At 41.7% G+C, this 17,246-nt stretch overlaps 1 protein-coding gene across 1 annotated transcript in view; it reads right to left on the reverse strand.

Annotated features, from left to right (window-relative positions):
* The window catches only part of LOC143808068 (putative cation-transporting ATPase 13A5), a 642,074-nt gene that overhangs the window by 545,964 nt on the left and 78,864 nt on the right, over positions 1-17,246 (reverse strand). The window contains exons 10-14 of the mRNA XM_077290325.1: positions 10,504-10,674; positions 8,603-8,760; positions 5,828-6,016; positions 3,955-4,016; positions 33-183 (exon numbers count right to left, since the gene is read on the reverse strand). Of these exons, the coding sequence (XP_077146440.1) occupies positions 33-183; positions 3,955-4,016; positions 5,828-6,016; positions 8,603-8,760; positions 10,504-10,674 (731 nt within the window). The remainder of the gene's footprint in view (positions 1-32; positions 184-3,954; positions 4,017-5,827; positions 6,017-8,602; positions 8,761-10,503; positions 10,675-17,246) is intronic.

Raw genomic sequence — 17,246 nt, forward strand, 5'->3', positions numbered from 1 at the left:
TGATAAATTTCCTGGCACAGGATCAATATTACCCAGCCGGTTCCTTCAAACAACTTCATATCTAGTGGATCCCCGTGTATGTTTCCATCCATTAGAACCAATGAATGACAAGTGGCCATTGCTCCAATCACCGGGCTCCAGGGTAAAGGACAACCAGGTGTAATGGACACTGCTTCCTGAAAACTGATAGAGAAAAAGTCTCTATATATATCAATAAAAAAAATTATATCTATATTTATATGCACACACGCAGTATGGTGAAATAGGTATTGAACAAGTCACACATTTTCTAATTAAATATATTTCTAGAAGTGCCATTGACACTAAATTGTCCCCAGGTGGCAGTAACAACCCATCCAATCCACACAGCAAAGGAATCAAATTATAGATGTCCATGGACTATGATATGTGTGATAATGAGAAATGACACAGGGAAAAGTATTTAATACTATTGATGAGCGAGTGTACTCGTTACTCGAGTTTTCCGAGCATGCTCGTGTGTTCTCCAAGTATCTTGGGCGTGCTCGTAGATTTGGTTTGAGTCCCCACAGCTGCATGATTTGCGGCTGCTAGACAGACAGAATACATGTGGGTATTCCCTAACAAACAGGCAATCACTGCATGTGTTCAGGTTGTCTAGCAGCCGCAAATCATGCAGCTGCGAGCACGACCAAGATACTCTGAGAACACTCGAGCATGCTCGGAAAACTCAAGTGTCACGATATGGTATGAAATATCATAAGTTAGTTTTCTTGCTAGCATGCGGGGGCTAAACCCCCCCCCCCTCTCTCTGGTTCTCTTTCCTTCCCTGTGTTTCTATCTGTCTGTGTAGAAGAGCTTGCCTTGTGGGGGAGTTTTATTGACGAAAGGCATTTACGACCGGTATTTCCTGTAGTAGACAGTGCTCAGCTTTAACTGTTAGATTAGAACCTTCCAGAATATGAAAGTCTTTTGTTCTGTTTTTGGAAGATATTATGCAAACCGGTTAAGTTACGAACACCAAAATATATCATCATAATCACACTCGGAGGATCTACGCATCACTCTAATCACAGGCTTGTAGCTCCATCTGGTACAGAGGTAGGGATTTCTCTGTCAGTGTGCGTGACAAATAGGACATATTTGATCTCGTCGGAATGCTCACGATACTATGAGATGAACGATGGGTATGGTGCGATTATTTTATGTTCTGTAGCGAAGTTACGGGCATCAGATATATTTAATGCCCAGTTAGTGAAACCGAAGAGGTAGGAGGAGTTTGAAAACCAAGCCCTTTCTGTGAGGTCACAGACGGTAGGTTTTAAGTGCTGGCAGGCATCCAAGAAGCGCAGAGTTGTGAGTTTTTACCTAAAGCGACCAGACTGCGAGTGCCAATGCACTGGGATAGATGGAAAGCTCCTAGCCTGTTGCCTGCAATGCAATGATCTAAGAACATGTGAGTTATCTTTTCTTCCTTTAATCCTTTTATTTTCATAATTACCTTGTACATATTTGCAATTGTCTCATTGGTAACATCTTTGTAAAATATTTTTATAAACACTGCCTAAAAATCATTTATGGGGTATATTATTTAATACTAGTTCGTTCTTCCTGCCCTAAACCATACCCTGTCTCTGAAGGGAATTACGCTACTGTTTTTTTGGGGTTTGCTCCAGACCCGTTCAATTGGAGCTGGTGGCAGCGACCGTGTGCCGGCTTTTGGGGGTCCCTGTAGCGACTGCGGCTTGATAATTATTGTTCCTGCCTGAGTGGGAGTAGTTATCGCATCGCTGCAGTACACCCAATAGCCAGTACATAGCAGGCAGCGTTTCTGGCGACTAATTACCCCAGGTGCAGTACCTAATCTGACCTGAGAGTAAGGGGGGCGCCAGAGAGCTGCAAGTGTTAAGTGGAACTGTAAGTGGGATAGACCCAAATCCCTGCAGTTCATGGTATAGTGAAGAGCAGTGGGATACCTAGAATAAGCCCCTGCTGTAAACTAAGAGGTCAATAGCCTCGTGTGTGTTTTTTCATCACATTGTGGCAGTGGAGGGATAACTAGGATAAGCCCCCTGCACATGTGATAGCCGTCTGTTGGTTTAAAGTCACCCCAATCCGTGACATATTGGGGGCAGCGGCTAAGGGATCTTGACAGTCACGGTGTGAATCGTGACATCAAGTAACAAGCACATTCGCTCACCACTATTTAGCACACTTATTGAAATGTATTTAAAATTTTGCATGCGTTGGTGATGAAAGCTTCAATATACCTCCTGTATGAAGAAACTTTGCTCAGAGATGACGCAAACATCAAATCCTGAAGGTTTCGTGGTCTTCTTCTATAATCTCTAAGCTTTAGTTCCTTCCAAAAATTGGATTCTGATCAGGTGATTGGATGGGCCATTTTAGCAGCTTAATTTTCTGCATCTGAAACCAATTGAGAGTTTTCTTGGCTGTGAGTTTGGGATCATTGTCTTGCTGAAATGTCCACCTTCATTTTATATTCATCATCCTGGTAGATCGCAGATTTTTAACAAGAATGTCTCAGTACATTTCTCCATTCATCCTTCCTTCAATCATATGAAGTTTGCCAGAGACATATGCTGAAAAACACCACTGCACCATGATATTCCCACCTCCAAGCCTCACTGTTGGTTTGGTGTTTTTGGTGTGATATACAGTTTCTTTTAGTCTCCAAATTTATGTGCATCATGGCATCCAAATAGTTCAATTTTGATCTCATCTGATCAGAATATATTCTCTCAGCATTTCAAAGGTGTGTGTAAATGTTGATGAGCATACTGTAAACGCATCTAAACATGCCTTTTGTTCAACAATGGAGTCTTGCATGGTGAGCATTCATACAGGCCATGGCTTTTGAGTGCATTACTTATAGTTTTCTTTGAAATAATTGTACTTGCTAATTTAAGATCCTTCTGTAGCTCTCTCAACAGGTCTTCTTTGGCTCTTGGACAACTATTCTGCTAATTCTTTCCACTCCTGGCTGAAATCTTTTGGGGAACACTTAGGGTACCTTCTCACAGTGGCACTTTTGTCGCTACGACGGCACGATCCGTGACGTTCCAGCGATATCCATACGATATAGCTGTGTCTGACACGCAGCAGCGATCAGGGACCCCACTGAGAATCGTACGTCGTAGCAGATCGTTTGGAACTTTCTTTCGTCGCTCGATCTCCCGCTGTCATCGCTGGATCAGTGTGTGTGACACCGATCCAACGATGCGTTCGCTTGTAACCAGGGTAAACATCGGGTTACTAAGCGCAGGGCCGCGCTTAGTAACCCGATGTTTACCCTGGTTACCCGGGGACCTCAGCATCGTTGGTCGCTGGAGAGCTGTCTGTGTGACAGCTCTCCAGCGACCACACAACGACTTACCAACGATCACGGCCAGGTCGTATCGCTGGTCGTGATCGTTGGTAAATCGTTTTGTGTAACGGTACCCTTAGTCAAGTCCTGTTTAAGGTGAAATGATGTTTTTTCCACTTCTAGATTATGGCCCCAACAAAGCTCACTGGAACCTTCAGCAGTTTAGAAATTCTTCTGTAACCAATGCCATCAGTATGTTTTTCAACAGAAAGTTTGCAAAGGTCTTTAAACAGCTCACTTATTTTACCCATAATGAGATGTTTCTTGTTTGGCACCTTGGTGATGAGACACCTTTTTATAGGCCATCAGTTCATCCAGCTGACATTATTTTTTTTACTAAATGCCAGAATTGAATTCCAATTACTGAACAATTTCAGCTGGTGTCATGACGTTCCATGGCTATTTGCACCTCCTCTTTTCTTAATTTATGGATATGTTTGGTTTGATTTTGTTGCCTGTGCGGATTGAATGGGTTGTTACTCACATCTGGTGAGAATTTCATGTCAATAGCACCTTTAGAAATATATTTACTTAGAAAATGTATTTTACCTGCTGTATTTTCCAAACAGAAACATGAATTAACTTACCTGTTTCCTTCAGAAGGAACAATGCCCCACAAATCTAAGCCACCTTCTGTCAATGTACCTGTCTGGGTAAAGAAACACTAGTTTGTGCTTTTAAGTTACAAAAACATATTCTTTAATATTTCATTAATTTCATATTTTTATAGATGCCTCTCCATCACTAAGGTTTGCCTCTCCATCACTGGGCTTGATGACAGCGGCCATAAAACAGCTGATACCAACCCAAAGCCTATTTTTGTCACCACACCCCGGCAAGTGGAAGAGCCAGTCAGAGCACCAGAATTGATGCACCTTTTGTGGGGCAGCTGGATGATGCTATTTTTAGGCTGAGGGGGCAATATTCATGGCCCCTTACCAGTCTGAGAATACCAGCTCCCAGCTATCTGCTTTAGTTTGGCTGGTTATCAAAAATGGGTGGACCCCACACCATGCTTTTAAATTATTTATTTACATAATAAAAAAAAACAGCATGGGACCCCTCTATTCTTGATAACCAACCATGATAGAGCTGACAGCAGAGAGTTGCAGCCCACAGCTATCTGTTTGGCCTGTGCTGGTTATCACAAATAGAAGAGACCCCCACACCATTTTTTAAAAGGTATTTATTTTTTTGCACAGGCACAGGCTGCTGTATACTCTCATCAGCTTTGACTTCTCTTGCTGTTATCAGTGACAGCAGGCATACACTGATGAGAGTAGCAGTCTCTCATCAGCTGACACCTGCGATAACGTTTTTACCGCCGGTAACAGCTGGTGACTAATGCGTCTGTATAACTAACTTTTTGCCCATCAGAGCCCAAGTGTTTCTCGTGCTGTCATACAGATGACAGAAGGGGAAACAGCCTTTGTTTGGAATGCTGAACCCAAACAGTAACACGGACTTCCTGGAGATATCCGTGTTTGGGGTCCTTGCATGGACACTAGGTGTTTGGTATGGACCCCGAACTTTACTGGTGGGGTTCACCCGTCTCTACATATCTATATATATAATTGTCTAAGAGTTTTTCCGTCTGTCTGTCTGTCTTTCTGTCTGTCTTCCTGTCTGTCTGTCTGTCTGTCTGTCCTGGAAATCCCGCGTCTCTGATTGGTCGAGGCCGCCAGGCCTCGACCAATCAGAGACGGGCACAGCATGGCGATGATGATGTCATAATGGAAATCCCGCGTCTCGACCAATCAGCGACGGGCACAGTATCGATGTAGATGTCATAATGGTTGCCATGGCGACGATGATGTCATAAAGGTTGCCTCGACCAATCAGTGACGGGCACAGTCTGCCGCGAATTCTGGAATCATCATTGTCCATATACTACGGGGACATGCATATTCTAGAATACGCGATGCGTTAGAATCGGGCCACAGTCTAGTGAATAATAATTCACCAGTTCTCAATCTACTTACCAGAGACTGAGACCTTCCACTAGTTGAATCCTTTTACCATTTGTTTATTTCACTAAATTTTTAATGCCTTTGTTAAAAAAAAAATGATATTGCATAATACAATCCTAATTGATCCACTTTCTAAAGAAAAGTTGAACTAATGATCAACTGTTCAGTGCTAGTTCAACTTTTCCACTCTCCCTGGAAATCAGCTGTTCTCAGCAAGGAAAGCCATATCTGAAATTTCTACTGCAAATAATAACTGACCATGTAATTCATAGACAAAGCAGATGCTGCAGAAAAAAAAGACCAAGGCAAGATGGGTGTCTATATTGATTAATATGAATAAGGATTGTCATTATGTGACAGAGACTGCAAATATTAACAACAATTAAACACAATTTGCATAAAAATATTTTTTTTAAACTAAACTTTATAAAAATGAACATAACGGAACATGCTGCAATAACATCAATATTGTAAATGAACAACCACATACTTTATCGAAACAGACAAGGTTCAACTGTCCGCACAAAACAATCCGCTGAGGACTAATGCAAAATATCCCTTGCTTTCTTAAGCGCCTTTGTGAATAAAGACTGCAGATGGTCAAAGCTGGTGGCAGAGAGACAGGAATGGCAACAGTAGCCATAATAAGCGCCATGATTACCAAATCACTTGCTGTAGCCTATAAAGTGCATGTTAAGAAAATATATATATTAGTTACTTTGCGATCTCATAATGTAAATGCACTTGTGAATGATAAAAGCAACAGAGATAATTAATTAAAAAAACAAAGTTGAAGAAAACTTATTGATCAAGCACTCAGAAAGGTTGGAATAGCTTGTGGTAAACCTCTTTAAATTTAGTATAAAATATAAGAACCCTTGGTGTCAAAGTAAAAGAATGCAGATGTACACAGGAAAAAAAATATCCCACAAATAGGCAACAAACTTGGTGGTTGTAGATGAACTATTCTGCAGTGATGTTTCAATGTGTTGCAATACTCAGCTCCTGCTCCATTAGAAGCTACGTACAATAGCTGGCCAGCAAGACTGGCACACTACAGTCAATATAGCGCTTAAAGGGAATCTGTCATCTCAGAAACAGCTTTTTAACTGCAGATATAGGCTTCTTCCGCAGGTAAATGGCATTCCAATGCTGTCTGGCCGACTTACTTATAGTTTGGTACTGGGAGAAATTTACTTATTTCCACCATGTAACTGCTGACTTTCAGTCATGGGAGCATGCACAAAGTGCCTACAGTCACTGCTTACATTATACTGTGATCAGGGATAGTAATCACGCCTCGGCAGTCTAATTGACAGCTCGCTTTGCAGAGCATCTATGCAGACCCAGCTGTCCATGAAAGTACTGAGATGTGCTTATAGCTACCTTTCACAATATGATGAAAGGTGATGTATGTGATGTTTTGGAGACATTTCTGGTTTTGGCATACAAATACTGATAAAATACTGCTCCAATGTACTGATGTGTTAATAAAGCCTAAGAGACCCAGACAGCATTGTAATGCTATTTACCTGAAGATTAACCCCATATCGGCAGGCATATAGCATTTTCCGAGGCTTCAAGTTTCCTTTAGATATCTTAGGGTATGTTTCCACGTTCAGGAAACGCTGCTTGTTTGACGCTGTGCAGCGCTGCAGCGTCAAACAAGCAGCGTCCAGATGTTCCTGCATAGTGGAGGGGATTTTATGAAATCCCGTCTCCACTATGCGTGGAAACCCGCACGCGGCGGCCCTGCGACTCCGGACATGCTGCGCATCTTTTCAGATCGCAGCATGCCCGTACACCTTGCGGGGACGCAGCGTCCCCGCAAGGCATATCACAGGGCCCTATGGGACAGAGCGATCATCCCGGATGTGAAGAGTTAACACATCCGGCATGATCGCGTCCCATTAAGGGGGCGGGGCTTAGCGCCGAGCGGCTTCGCCGCTGCGGCGATACCGCCGCCCATCCGTACCGTGGAGACATACCCTTAGATGGATCTTGTGGAGCAGCAGGTGAAAATAATTCTAAAGGAGCTTGAACTGAGCATAAAAATGACACTGCATCATAGTCCTAAGGAGAATAGAAAGCTCAGGAAGGTAATAATGAACTATAATGTAAAATTTACAACTTTTGAATGCCTAGAGGATAATTAAGAAAAAAAGTTTATTTACTTTTTAAATCAGGAATTTTTAGCTAGGACGTATACCACCAATATTTCTGACTGAGATAGCAATATGGTAAAATTTAACTTGTATTAATTCAAATAAAAAGGTTATCATCTCACCTCATAAAAACGTGCTCATGTGCTCTTATTGTGCAGATGAAAATAACAAATAAATGGACGCAACTTACAGAAAAAAAAGTGTGTGAATTATCTCAATCTAATAAGCTCATATGTCTGTTGTTTCCTGGAGAAGATATGTCCTAGTGGCTCTGCCACTTTACATACACTTCAATTTCTGCTATACATCTGTGGGTTCCATAATTAAGGTTGTCAAGAGTGTATTACGATACACATCCAGTTTGTGCTGATCTGTATCAATGCACATTAACCTTATACTGAGACACTTGAGGAGCCATACCTCTGTATATATCTCATATTATTGGAAACACACCGCACCACAGTATGCTCAGAATCGGGACCGCAGAACTTCTCAGCCCAGAATCCCTATATACAAAAATTGCAGCAATTTATAAAGTGCATTTATGTTGTTGATCCATAAATAGTCTATTCAAAATAACACTTCTAATTGGTTTGCAGCGGTATATTCAGTGCATACATTTAATTGATCCATCAATAATTTAGTCATTATAGCACTTATTGGAATGCTCTCTCTGGGCATTTAGGGGGAAATTCAGTCTTTCCCATATTGCATCATCCGATGGGCATCCTCCTGATGCATTTCGTCGTGCCAGACTCTCCAGGGGAGCTGCATAAGGGCCTTCATGTAAGAAGCTGCTATTATTATTATTACTTTTTAACTCACCATGCTATAATGAAAGTATATGTAGTTCTCACCACTCAAAAGGCCATACGTGAAAATTGTAAGTTGTTTATTGTACATTGTGCATTGATCATGTAAATTAATAATCATAATATACTGCATTATTGTAAATAATGAAAACAAAATCTGTAAAAAAGGGCAAACTACATAGATATTCATGCCACTGGAAATGGAATCTGGAAAGATTTATGTGATTCTTACTATTTTTATAAAAGTGTATATGATAGATAAGATGCAATACCATGAAAAATACTTACTCCACTCAATGAATAAACCGCCACAGTGTAAATAACGCCAATAAGAGAAAGCACTATTAGTCCAATGAGGACTTTCAACACCTCTCTGTGAAGTTTAAAATTCATGGGTTTTGGGTAAAGAATTGAACGTATTAGGTCTCCTTTTGCAGTGTTGAATCCTAGGTTTAAAACAATGTGAATGTGTGTTAGAAATATACCACATTTCAATAGATAAATCTGTAGAAAATTGTTACACATATAGTACCATGTAGAAGATAAATGCTTGCTAATTAACACTATGGTTCGCCTAATATTACTCCATTGAATTATGAACGAATAGCGAATATTCACGCATGGTGAATCTGATGAAGAAATATCTAATTGAAAATTTGTTCCAAATGCACATGGATTTTAGAAACCCCACTTCTATTTATAAAAAATGATGTTAACATTGCCTAAGTGAAGATTCAGATGGCCGTATAACTTGGTCAAGGATCGCAAAACAGTGCTCTGACTGGCTGTCGACTTTCTGAACCCGAGCATGTATATTGCTATGCAACTGTCACACTTGAGTAGGGAGAGCATCCGGCCAGTCATAGAATCTTAGAATCATAGAATGTTAGAGTTGGAAGGGACCTCCAGGGTCATCGCGTCCAACCCCCTGCTTAATGTAGGATTCACTAAACCATCTCAGACAGATGTCTGTCCAGCCTCTGTTTGAAGACTTGTATTGAAGGAGAACTCCCCACCTCCCGTGGCAGCATGTTCCACTCATTGATAATCCTAACTGTCGAAAAGTTTTTTCCTAATACCTAATCTGTATCTTCTCTCTTTCAGTTTCATTCAAGCATTGCGTTGGAATTCTCATCCAAGTTGTCATTTAATTCTTGCCTTATGTGAGACAATAACCCACCTCTTCCGATAAGCCTTCAACCTGCAGTAACCCTCGTTCCACCACATTGCTGCACAACTAACTCTACCCTCACCTACTGTATCCCCACCCATCCCTTGTAGACTTTGAACCCTTGCGGGGCAGGTTCCTCTCTCCTCCTGTACCAGCCGATGATTCGCTTTGGTCCCGAATATTGTACTTGCTTTTGATTATGTATACCCTTTTGACATGTGAAGTGCCACAGAATAATTGGTGCTATAATAATAAATAATAACAATAAGTAATAATGCTGCTAGTTTATTGCATTTAGGTTGCTCAGTGGGATTACGTGAAACTTACAATAGTTAGTAGCGGAAAGATACCTAAAAGGATGATTACTATGTATGGATGTGACCAGCACACTGCAGATTTTAAAAACTGCGCATTATGTCAGTTTCCATACAGGAATATTTCATAGTGTGGAGATTGTTTACTGTAGTAAAAAGCCAGAATGTGGCTTCTCTTTGCTCAGTTTAGAACTTTCAGTCTAATGCAGGAATAATTGAATCCTAGAAGTCCTACATACCTATGCAAATGAATAAATACACAATGTTGAATGGAAAAGAGTAAAAAAAGCAACATATGATTTCCTTCATTGAATCACACCATGAAAATGTATACAAACCGGACTAACCAGTTACAGAGTCTTTATCTTCTAGGGTTCATTCAGAGGAGTGTGTAGTCAATCCTATTGCTATCCATGTGCACCATAGACCACATACCGAGAGCATAGGGATCAATTATAGTCAGTGTTCCAGTGTTCGTGGCCAATATTCAACATGGACTGATTGTGTGAAAAATAAATCACAATATTGGTTCTAGAAATTATGCATGAAACTTAAAGGCAGCCCCCCACAATTTGGGCAAGCGCATATATCTGCACAAGAAACCAGTCACATGCATAATTTGCAGACGCAACTGGCTGTTTTGCAATAAGTCAATTTAAACCCGGCCTGAACAGAATATTTGGTGCAGACTCCAGTTATCTAACCTGTTTGTAAAACCAAAGCTTTAACAACACCCTCAGTAGGTAGTTTCGTCTTTATAACTTCTGTTCCACAATACAGTATGTGTGCTCGAGAATTTTCTCCACTGTGCAGTTTCCATGGAATTCCATTATCAACATTTGGTAAGGGAACTTTTGTCACAGGAACACTTTCTCCTGAAATACAAATCAAATAATTCCAAAACCAGGACAATGAGGTTTTTTTTGGTAAATGCAACATTTTTTTTTATATAATATTTAATATAATCCTCTTTGAATGTATTTTCTGATATTCTGATTTATACCTTATTACACAAGATATAAAATTATTGTACAAGATTAAAATTGACAGCTATGTTTCTGCTGCTAAAAAAATTACTTTTAGGAGCCACATGAACATCAGAGTTCTTGTAACTTATAGGAAAGATTTTTAGGTATGTTCTGTGAGAAGTAGAAAAGTCACTGTGCAAAAAAGGGAATGTGATTAGCTGTAACTAGAGATGAGCAAATCTTTTGAAGCTCAAACTTGACAGTCATGGCAAATAAGTTGAATCATGGTGCTGGATAAGGCTACTTTCACACTAGCGTCGGGCTCGGCCCGTCGCAGTGCGTCGGGCCGAGGTTACCGACGCTAGCGTTCTCTGCGCCGCACAACGGGGGCAGCGGATGCATTTTTCCAGCGCATCCGCTGCCCCATTGTGAGGTGCGGGGAAGTGCGGGGAGGTGGGGGCGGGGTTCCGGCCGCGCATGCGCCAGTCGGAAAAAGCGGACTGTCGGCAGCAAAAACATTACATTTTTTTTGCAGCCGACGGTCCGCCACAACACGGCGCAACCGTCGCACGATGGTTGCGACGTGTGTCAATTCGTCGCAATGCGTCGTTAATGTTAGTCTATGGACAAAAAACGCATCCTGCAAGCACTTTTGCAGTATGCGTTTTTTGACCAAAACGACGCATTGCGACGGAGGACAAAAACGCCAGTGTGAAAGTAGCCTAACCTGTAATTGCTTTGAAAGTATGTGGGGAGAGAGAGAACCACACTGATCATTACAGCTTAACCTCTTCACCAACTTGGGTTTTTCCAGTTTTGCGTTTCCGTCTTTTGCTTCCTTTTTTTCCCAGAGCCATAATTTATTTTTATTTTTCTGTCAATATGATGTTGTTTGTTGCAAGACAAGTTGTACTTTTCAATGACACCATTTGTTTTACCATATAGTGTACTAAAAAAGCAGGAAAAAATTCAAAGTGTGGTTGGTTTTTAACCAAGTTCACCAAATGCTAAAACTGACCGGTCAATATGATTATGCGGATCATTGAGACTTTGTAAATACAAACATAAATAGGTTGTTTATTATTTAAGCAGTAAAAAAATTAAAAGTTTTTATTTTAAAAAGTTGCCATTTTCTGAGACCCGTAGCGTGTCTGGGTGACGGCTTATTTTATGCGTGCCGAGCTGAAGTTTTAATTTATACCATTTTGGTGTAGATGCGATCTTTTGATCACCTTTTATTACATTTTAATGCAATGTTGCGGCACACTGGGTCCCAAAGTGGAGACTATGGGTAAGGGCAGCTTGTAGCATGTGGGGTAGGGGTCTTTTTTGTTCTCTTAAAGTGGTATACACCCCTTTTTTCTGGTAACTGATTATGCATGATCTTCTAGTGTTGATTATGCCACTCTCTGTCTCAATGTTCTACATCCTTTAATACGCTTTGTTACCCCTTGATTACTCACGTAGTATGAGACAGTGATTGGTTGAGCTCTTAGTGAGAACTGCACTTTGGGAACCTCTATTTTTTGCACTTGCACTTTACATTACCCGCTGCTATACTTTGTTATTTATTCTCAATATAATTACAGCTGTTCTATGAAGGCTCCGTTTGCAGCTTGCAAAAGCCCATGTATGGGAACAGCTAGCATATGGAAGCAGGTGATCTGGTCAGATGAAACCAAAGTAGACATTTTGGGGATAAATGCAAAACCCTATGTGAGGCAGAAAACTAAACAATGCACATCTTCTTGAAAACACCGTCTCCACCGACAAACATGGTTGTAGCAGCATCATGTGAAAATGCTTTTTCTCAGCAAGGATAGGGAAGCTGGTCAGAGTTAATGAGAAGATGGATGAGGCTAAATACCGGGCAATCCTGGAGAAAAACCTCTAAGGCTATGTGCACACGATGCAGATTTGGTGCAGAATTTTCTGCACAAAATCTGCACAAAATCTTTTCTAGCAGAAAACGCAGCTGACAATTCCTGCATTTTTAATGCATTTTTTTGTGCGTTGTTAGTGCGGTTTTTGCAGTGCAGTTTTGGTGCAGTTTTGGTGCAGTTTTGTAGTGCGTTTTTAGTGCGTTTTTTGTGGTGATTTGTCAGCTTTTTTTTAAAGCTAAATAAAGAGAAATAAAGTTTAAAAAAAAAATATTTACATGATGTCATTTCCTAGTCCAACCTCTTCTCAATCTCAATCAAATTTCACAACGTGCGTCGGTACGTCGGCCCGACGCATAGCGACGGACCCCTACCGACGCAAGTGTGAAAGAGGCCTTTATGAGCGTTGAATTAAAAAAAAATGGAAAAAAACGGCGTGGGCCCCCGCGCAATTTTCTGCGCCAGAGGGGAAAAGCCGACGGCTGGGGGCCAATATTTGTAGCCTGCTATGAATATCAGCCCGCAGCTGTCTGCGTAGCCTTTACTAGCTATTAAAATAGAGAGGGGCCATGGATATTGCCCCCCCAGCTACAACTACCAGCCTGCATCCGCCCCAGAAATGGCGCATCTCTAAGATGCGCCAAATCTGGCACTTAGCCTCTCTCTTTCCACTCCCGTGTAGCAGTGGGATATGGGGTAATAAGGGGTTAACGTCACCTTGACATTGTAAGGTGACGTTAACCCCAGTTAATAATGGAGAGGCGTCTATAAGACGCCTATCCATTATTAACCCCTCAAAAAAAATTGGCGTAGGCTCCCGCCCAATTTTCATGTCCAGAAAGGGAAAGCCAGTGACTGCAGGCTGCTAATTTGTAGCCAGGGAAGGGGTTAATCTTCCCAGGCTATGAATATCAGCCCACAGCTGTCTGCGTGGCCTTACTGGCTATTAAAATAGGAGGACCCCAGAAAAAAATGACATAGGGTCCCCCTATATTTTATAGCCAGAAAGGCTACGCAGACAGATGCGGGCTGATATTCATAGCCTAGAGAGGGGCCATGGATATTGCCCCCCCGGCTACAACTACCAGCCTGCAGCTGCTCCAGAAATGGCGCATCTCTAAGATGCGCCAAATCTGGCGCTTAGCCTCTCTCTTCCCACTCCCGTGTAGCGGTGGAATATGGGGTAAATAAGGGGTCAATGTCACCTTGACATTGTAAGGTGACGTTAACCCCAGTTAATAACGGAGAGGCGTCTATAAGACGCCTATCCATTATTAACCCCAAATTACTGAACACAAAAAAAAGACACAGGAAAAAGTATTTTAATATTCTAAATTTTACCATACTTACAAATCCCTTGATGATCTGTAGTCTTTTCCGACGTAGTCCATGAATATCGAGTGTCCCACGACGATCTGCCATGGAGAACAGCCACACGAGGAGATGTGACTGCTCTCCATGGCTGCGAAAACACACTGACAGGAGCTAACGCTCCTGCAGTGTGCCTGCGCATGCGCGCGAGTTTACCGGAGTTCAATGAACTCCGCTTTGTGACACTGCTGCGTGAGAGATTTCACGGCAGCTCAATTGCCGTAAAGGGAGCTCCCAGAGTTCATTTAACTCCAGGAAACGAACGGGCAGCTCCGATACACTGCAGGAGCGATTAACTCCTGCAGTGTATCACCGGAGGACGTCGTGGGACAACCTATACTATGGATTACGACGGAAAAGATTTTTTTTTATTTTGGGACAAGGATGATCGTGGATGGTGGCCTTCGGGGACGTATGTGGTGAGTATGTACTACATGTTATATGTGTGTTTGTGTTTTTAACCCATTGTAGTCAGTCGCCTGGTATTTACATCTGCAGTTTTTAAGCGGATTTGACCCACAAAATGGGAGTCAATGGGTGCAGAAATGCTGCAGAACTGCACAAAAGAAGTGACATGCACATCTTTGAAATCTGCAGCATTTCTGCATGGATTTTTCTGCACAATGTGCACAGCTTTTTTTTTTCACATTGATTTACATTGTGCTGTAAATCACAGTGCAGTTCTGCAGCGTTTCTGCTGCAGAAAAAAACTCTGCAGAACTGCACTAAATCTGCATGGTGTGCAATCTTAGGAAGGAAGGCTGCCGGAACGAAGCCGAGGGTGAGTATATTCCTATTAGTTATATACTCACCCTCGGACACGCCCTGCTTCTTTCCGGCAGCCTTCCTTCCTAAGAATCAGCCCTTCCAGGACCTTCGGTGACGTCACGGTGACGTCGCGGCTTGTGATTGGTCACGCGAGCAGTCACATGGGCGGCCGCGCGACCAATCACAAGCCGCGACGTCACCGTGACGTCACCGCAGGGTCCTGGAAGGCTGATTCTAAGGAAGGAAGGTTCCCGGTTAGTACCAGGGCCCGTCAGAGTGTAAGTATAGCGATATTTTTTATTTTAATTCTTTATTTTACACTTAAATATGGATCCCAGGGCCTGAAGGAGAGTTTCCGCTCCTTCAGACCCTGGGAACCATTGGAAACCCAATGCACTGCATTGGGTTTCGAGTTTCGGCCGACCCCGACCCCGACTTTTTTATAGGATCGGCCGATTTCACTCGACCCGACTTTTGAAAAAGTCGGGTTTCGTGAAACCCGACCCGATCCTATAAAAGTAAAGGTCGCTCAACCCTACTTAAGACCATGTGATATTCCAGTTTTTCTTTTTTAATAAATTTGCAAAAATTACTACATTTTTTTTTTTTTTTCAGTCAAGATGTGCATAGTGCATATGCAGAGTGTACATTAATGTGAAAACAATGAACTTTTTTGAATTTACCAAATGGCTGCAATGAAACTAAGAGTGAAAAATTTAAAGGGGTATGATTACTTTCTGTACCCACTGTATATGCTACCCACCCTTCACGCTGTTCCTGTATTAGGAACATTGTCCTTCACACTGTACTCACTTCACAACCTTCTCACGCATCAGACTAAATCAAACCTACAAAATGCCTACCTAATTAGACAGTAAAGTGACAAGCTAGACTTGTCATACCAGTTGCCATTGAGATTATATTTAGAGACTTAAAGGGAACTTGTCAATAAGCTTAACCCCCAACCATACAGCACATATTTAATATGCTTACTCATAAAATGCCATCATATTTCATGGAGCTTTTCAGATATTGTCATCACTGTCTCCACTGGGGCTAACAATATAAATTCCCTATTACTTTCATTTGGAGTGTGGGCAGAAACCGGAGTACCTAGAGGTAACCCACCCAAACATGATGAGAACATACAAACTCCTTGCAGATGTTGTTCTTTGTGGGAATTGAACCCAGGACATCCACACTGAAAATCATCAGTGCTAACCACTGAGCCACCATGCTGTCCATATGTGGAAACGCAGGTATTTATAATGTAAATACATCAACACCTTTACATCTCACACAAATAATGATCTATTTATTGACCTACCTATTAAGCTAGAAAGGTTGGTGCTGGGTGGAGAAACAACCCAAAGAAGCAAAGACTTCTCAGGTGCTCTGCTGCACTCAGAGCACTTATCATTTACATATGACTGAAACCAATAATTACTCAAAGATTCAAGAAAGGATAGAAGATATAAAAGTGTTGAAGGATTTACATTTTAAAGACCTACATACCCATATATTTACCTTGGGGGTTGAACTTATTGATAGATTCCCTTTAAGAAATTATTAAAATTTGTTGCAGAGACCTGCTCTGCATTCTTACTTATCTTGATAAAAGATTTGTCTACTATATAAAGTAATTACTCCATTCAGATTGTACATGAAATTGTAGCTGAGAGACCTAAATTTGTCAAGATTTATGGGGATGGAGCAGGTCACTTTACATTGCAGGAAAAATGTAACTGTAACCCCTGTAGGGGGAACATGGTATACATAGACTGGTACAGCTAGGAGTGGACAGTACTTCTCAGCAACAGGTTTTAATAGCTCTTTTCCTGCATTGCCTTGGACTACAACTCCTAAAAACTTTGGCTCTTCTTGTCAACCTGGAAGAGGGGGAGGAACAGCACAGGAAATGACAGAATGGATGAGTAAGCTGAGGAAGAAGGGAGGAGCTAATTGCACTGGGGAGAGAGAGTGGGCTGTCATCCATTGATGGAGAGAGAGACAGTGATGACCCAGGATAACAACACAGGAGGAGTGCTGGCAGTTCTGCAGCCAAGTGTGAAAGAACAGTGAGCCCTGGAACTGCACCACAACTACAAACCACCCAGGTTACCAGGGGTTGCCTACCACCACCTGGCTTACCCCAGAGAGGGATTCTGCTATGTATTCCCGGTGTCCTCAGACACCTGGATCCTGCAGCCCCAAGCTGGGTCCCTATTTGAATTGCTGTTCCTTATTATGCTCCCTTTATTGTTCACCATTTATCCCACTATAAATAAACCCGTTAAGTGTTTCTATCTAATTTCTTGTATGTATGAAGCATGTACAAGGATTTCTTGCATTATCCTGGTTCTCTCATAAAGATTTGAAAGGAGTATTGTGCCATATTGAGGTGAGAATGAAAGGACACGCTGCCCATAGAGGCGGCTTACAGGGATGTTACATAATGGG

Source organism: Ranitomeya variabilis, chromosome 2 (assembly GCF_051348905.1).
Source record: "Ranitomeya variabilis isolate aRanVar5 chromosome 2, aRanVar5.hap1, whole genome shotgun sequence".
NCBI classification, from domain to species: Eukaryota; Metazoa; Chordata; class Amphibia; order Anura; family Dendrobatidae; genus Ranitomeya; species Ranitomeya variabilis.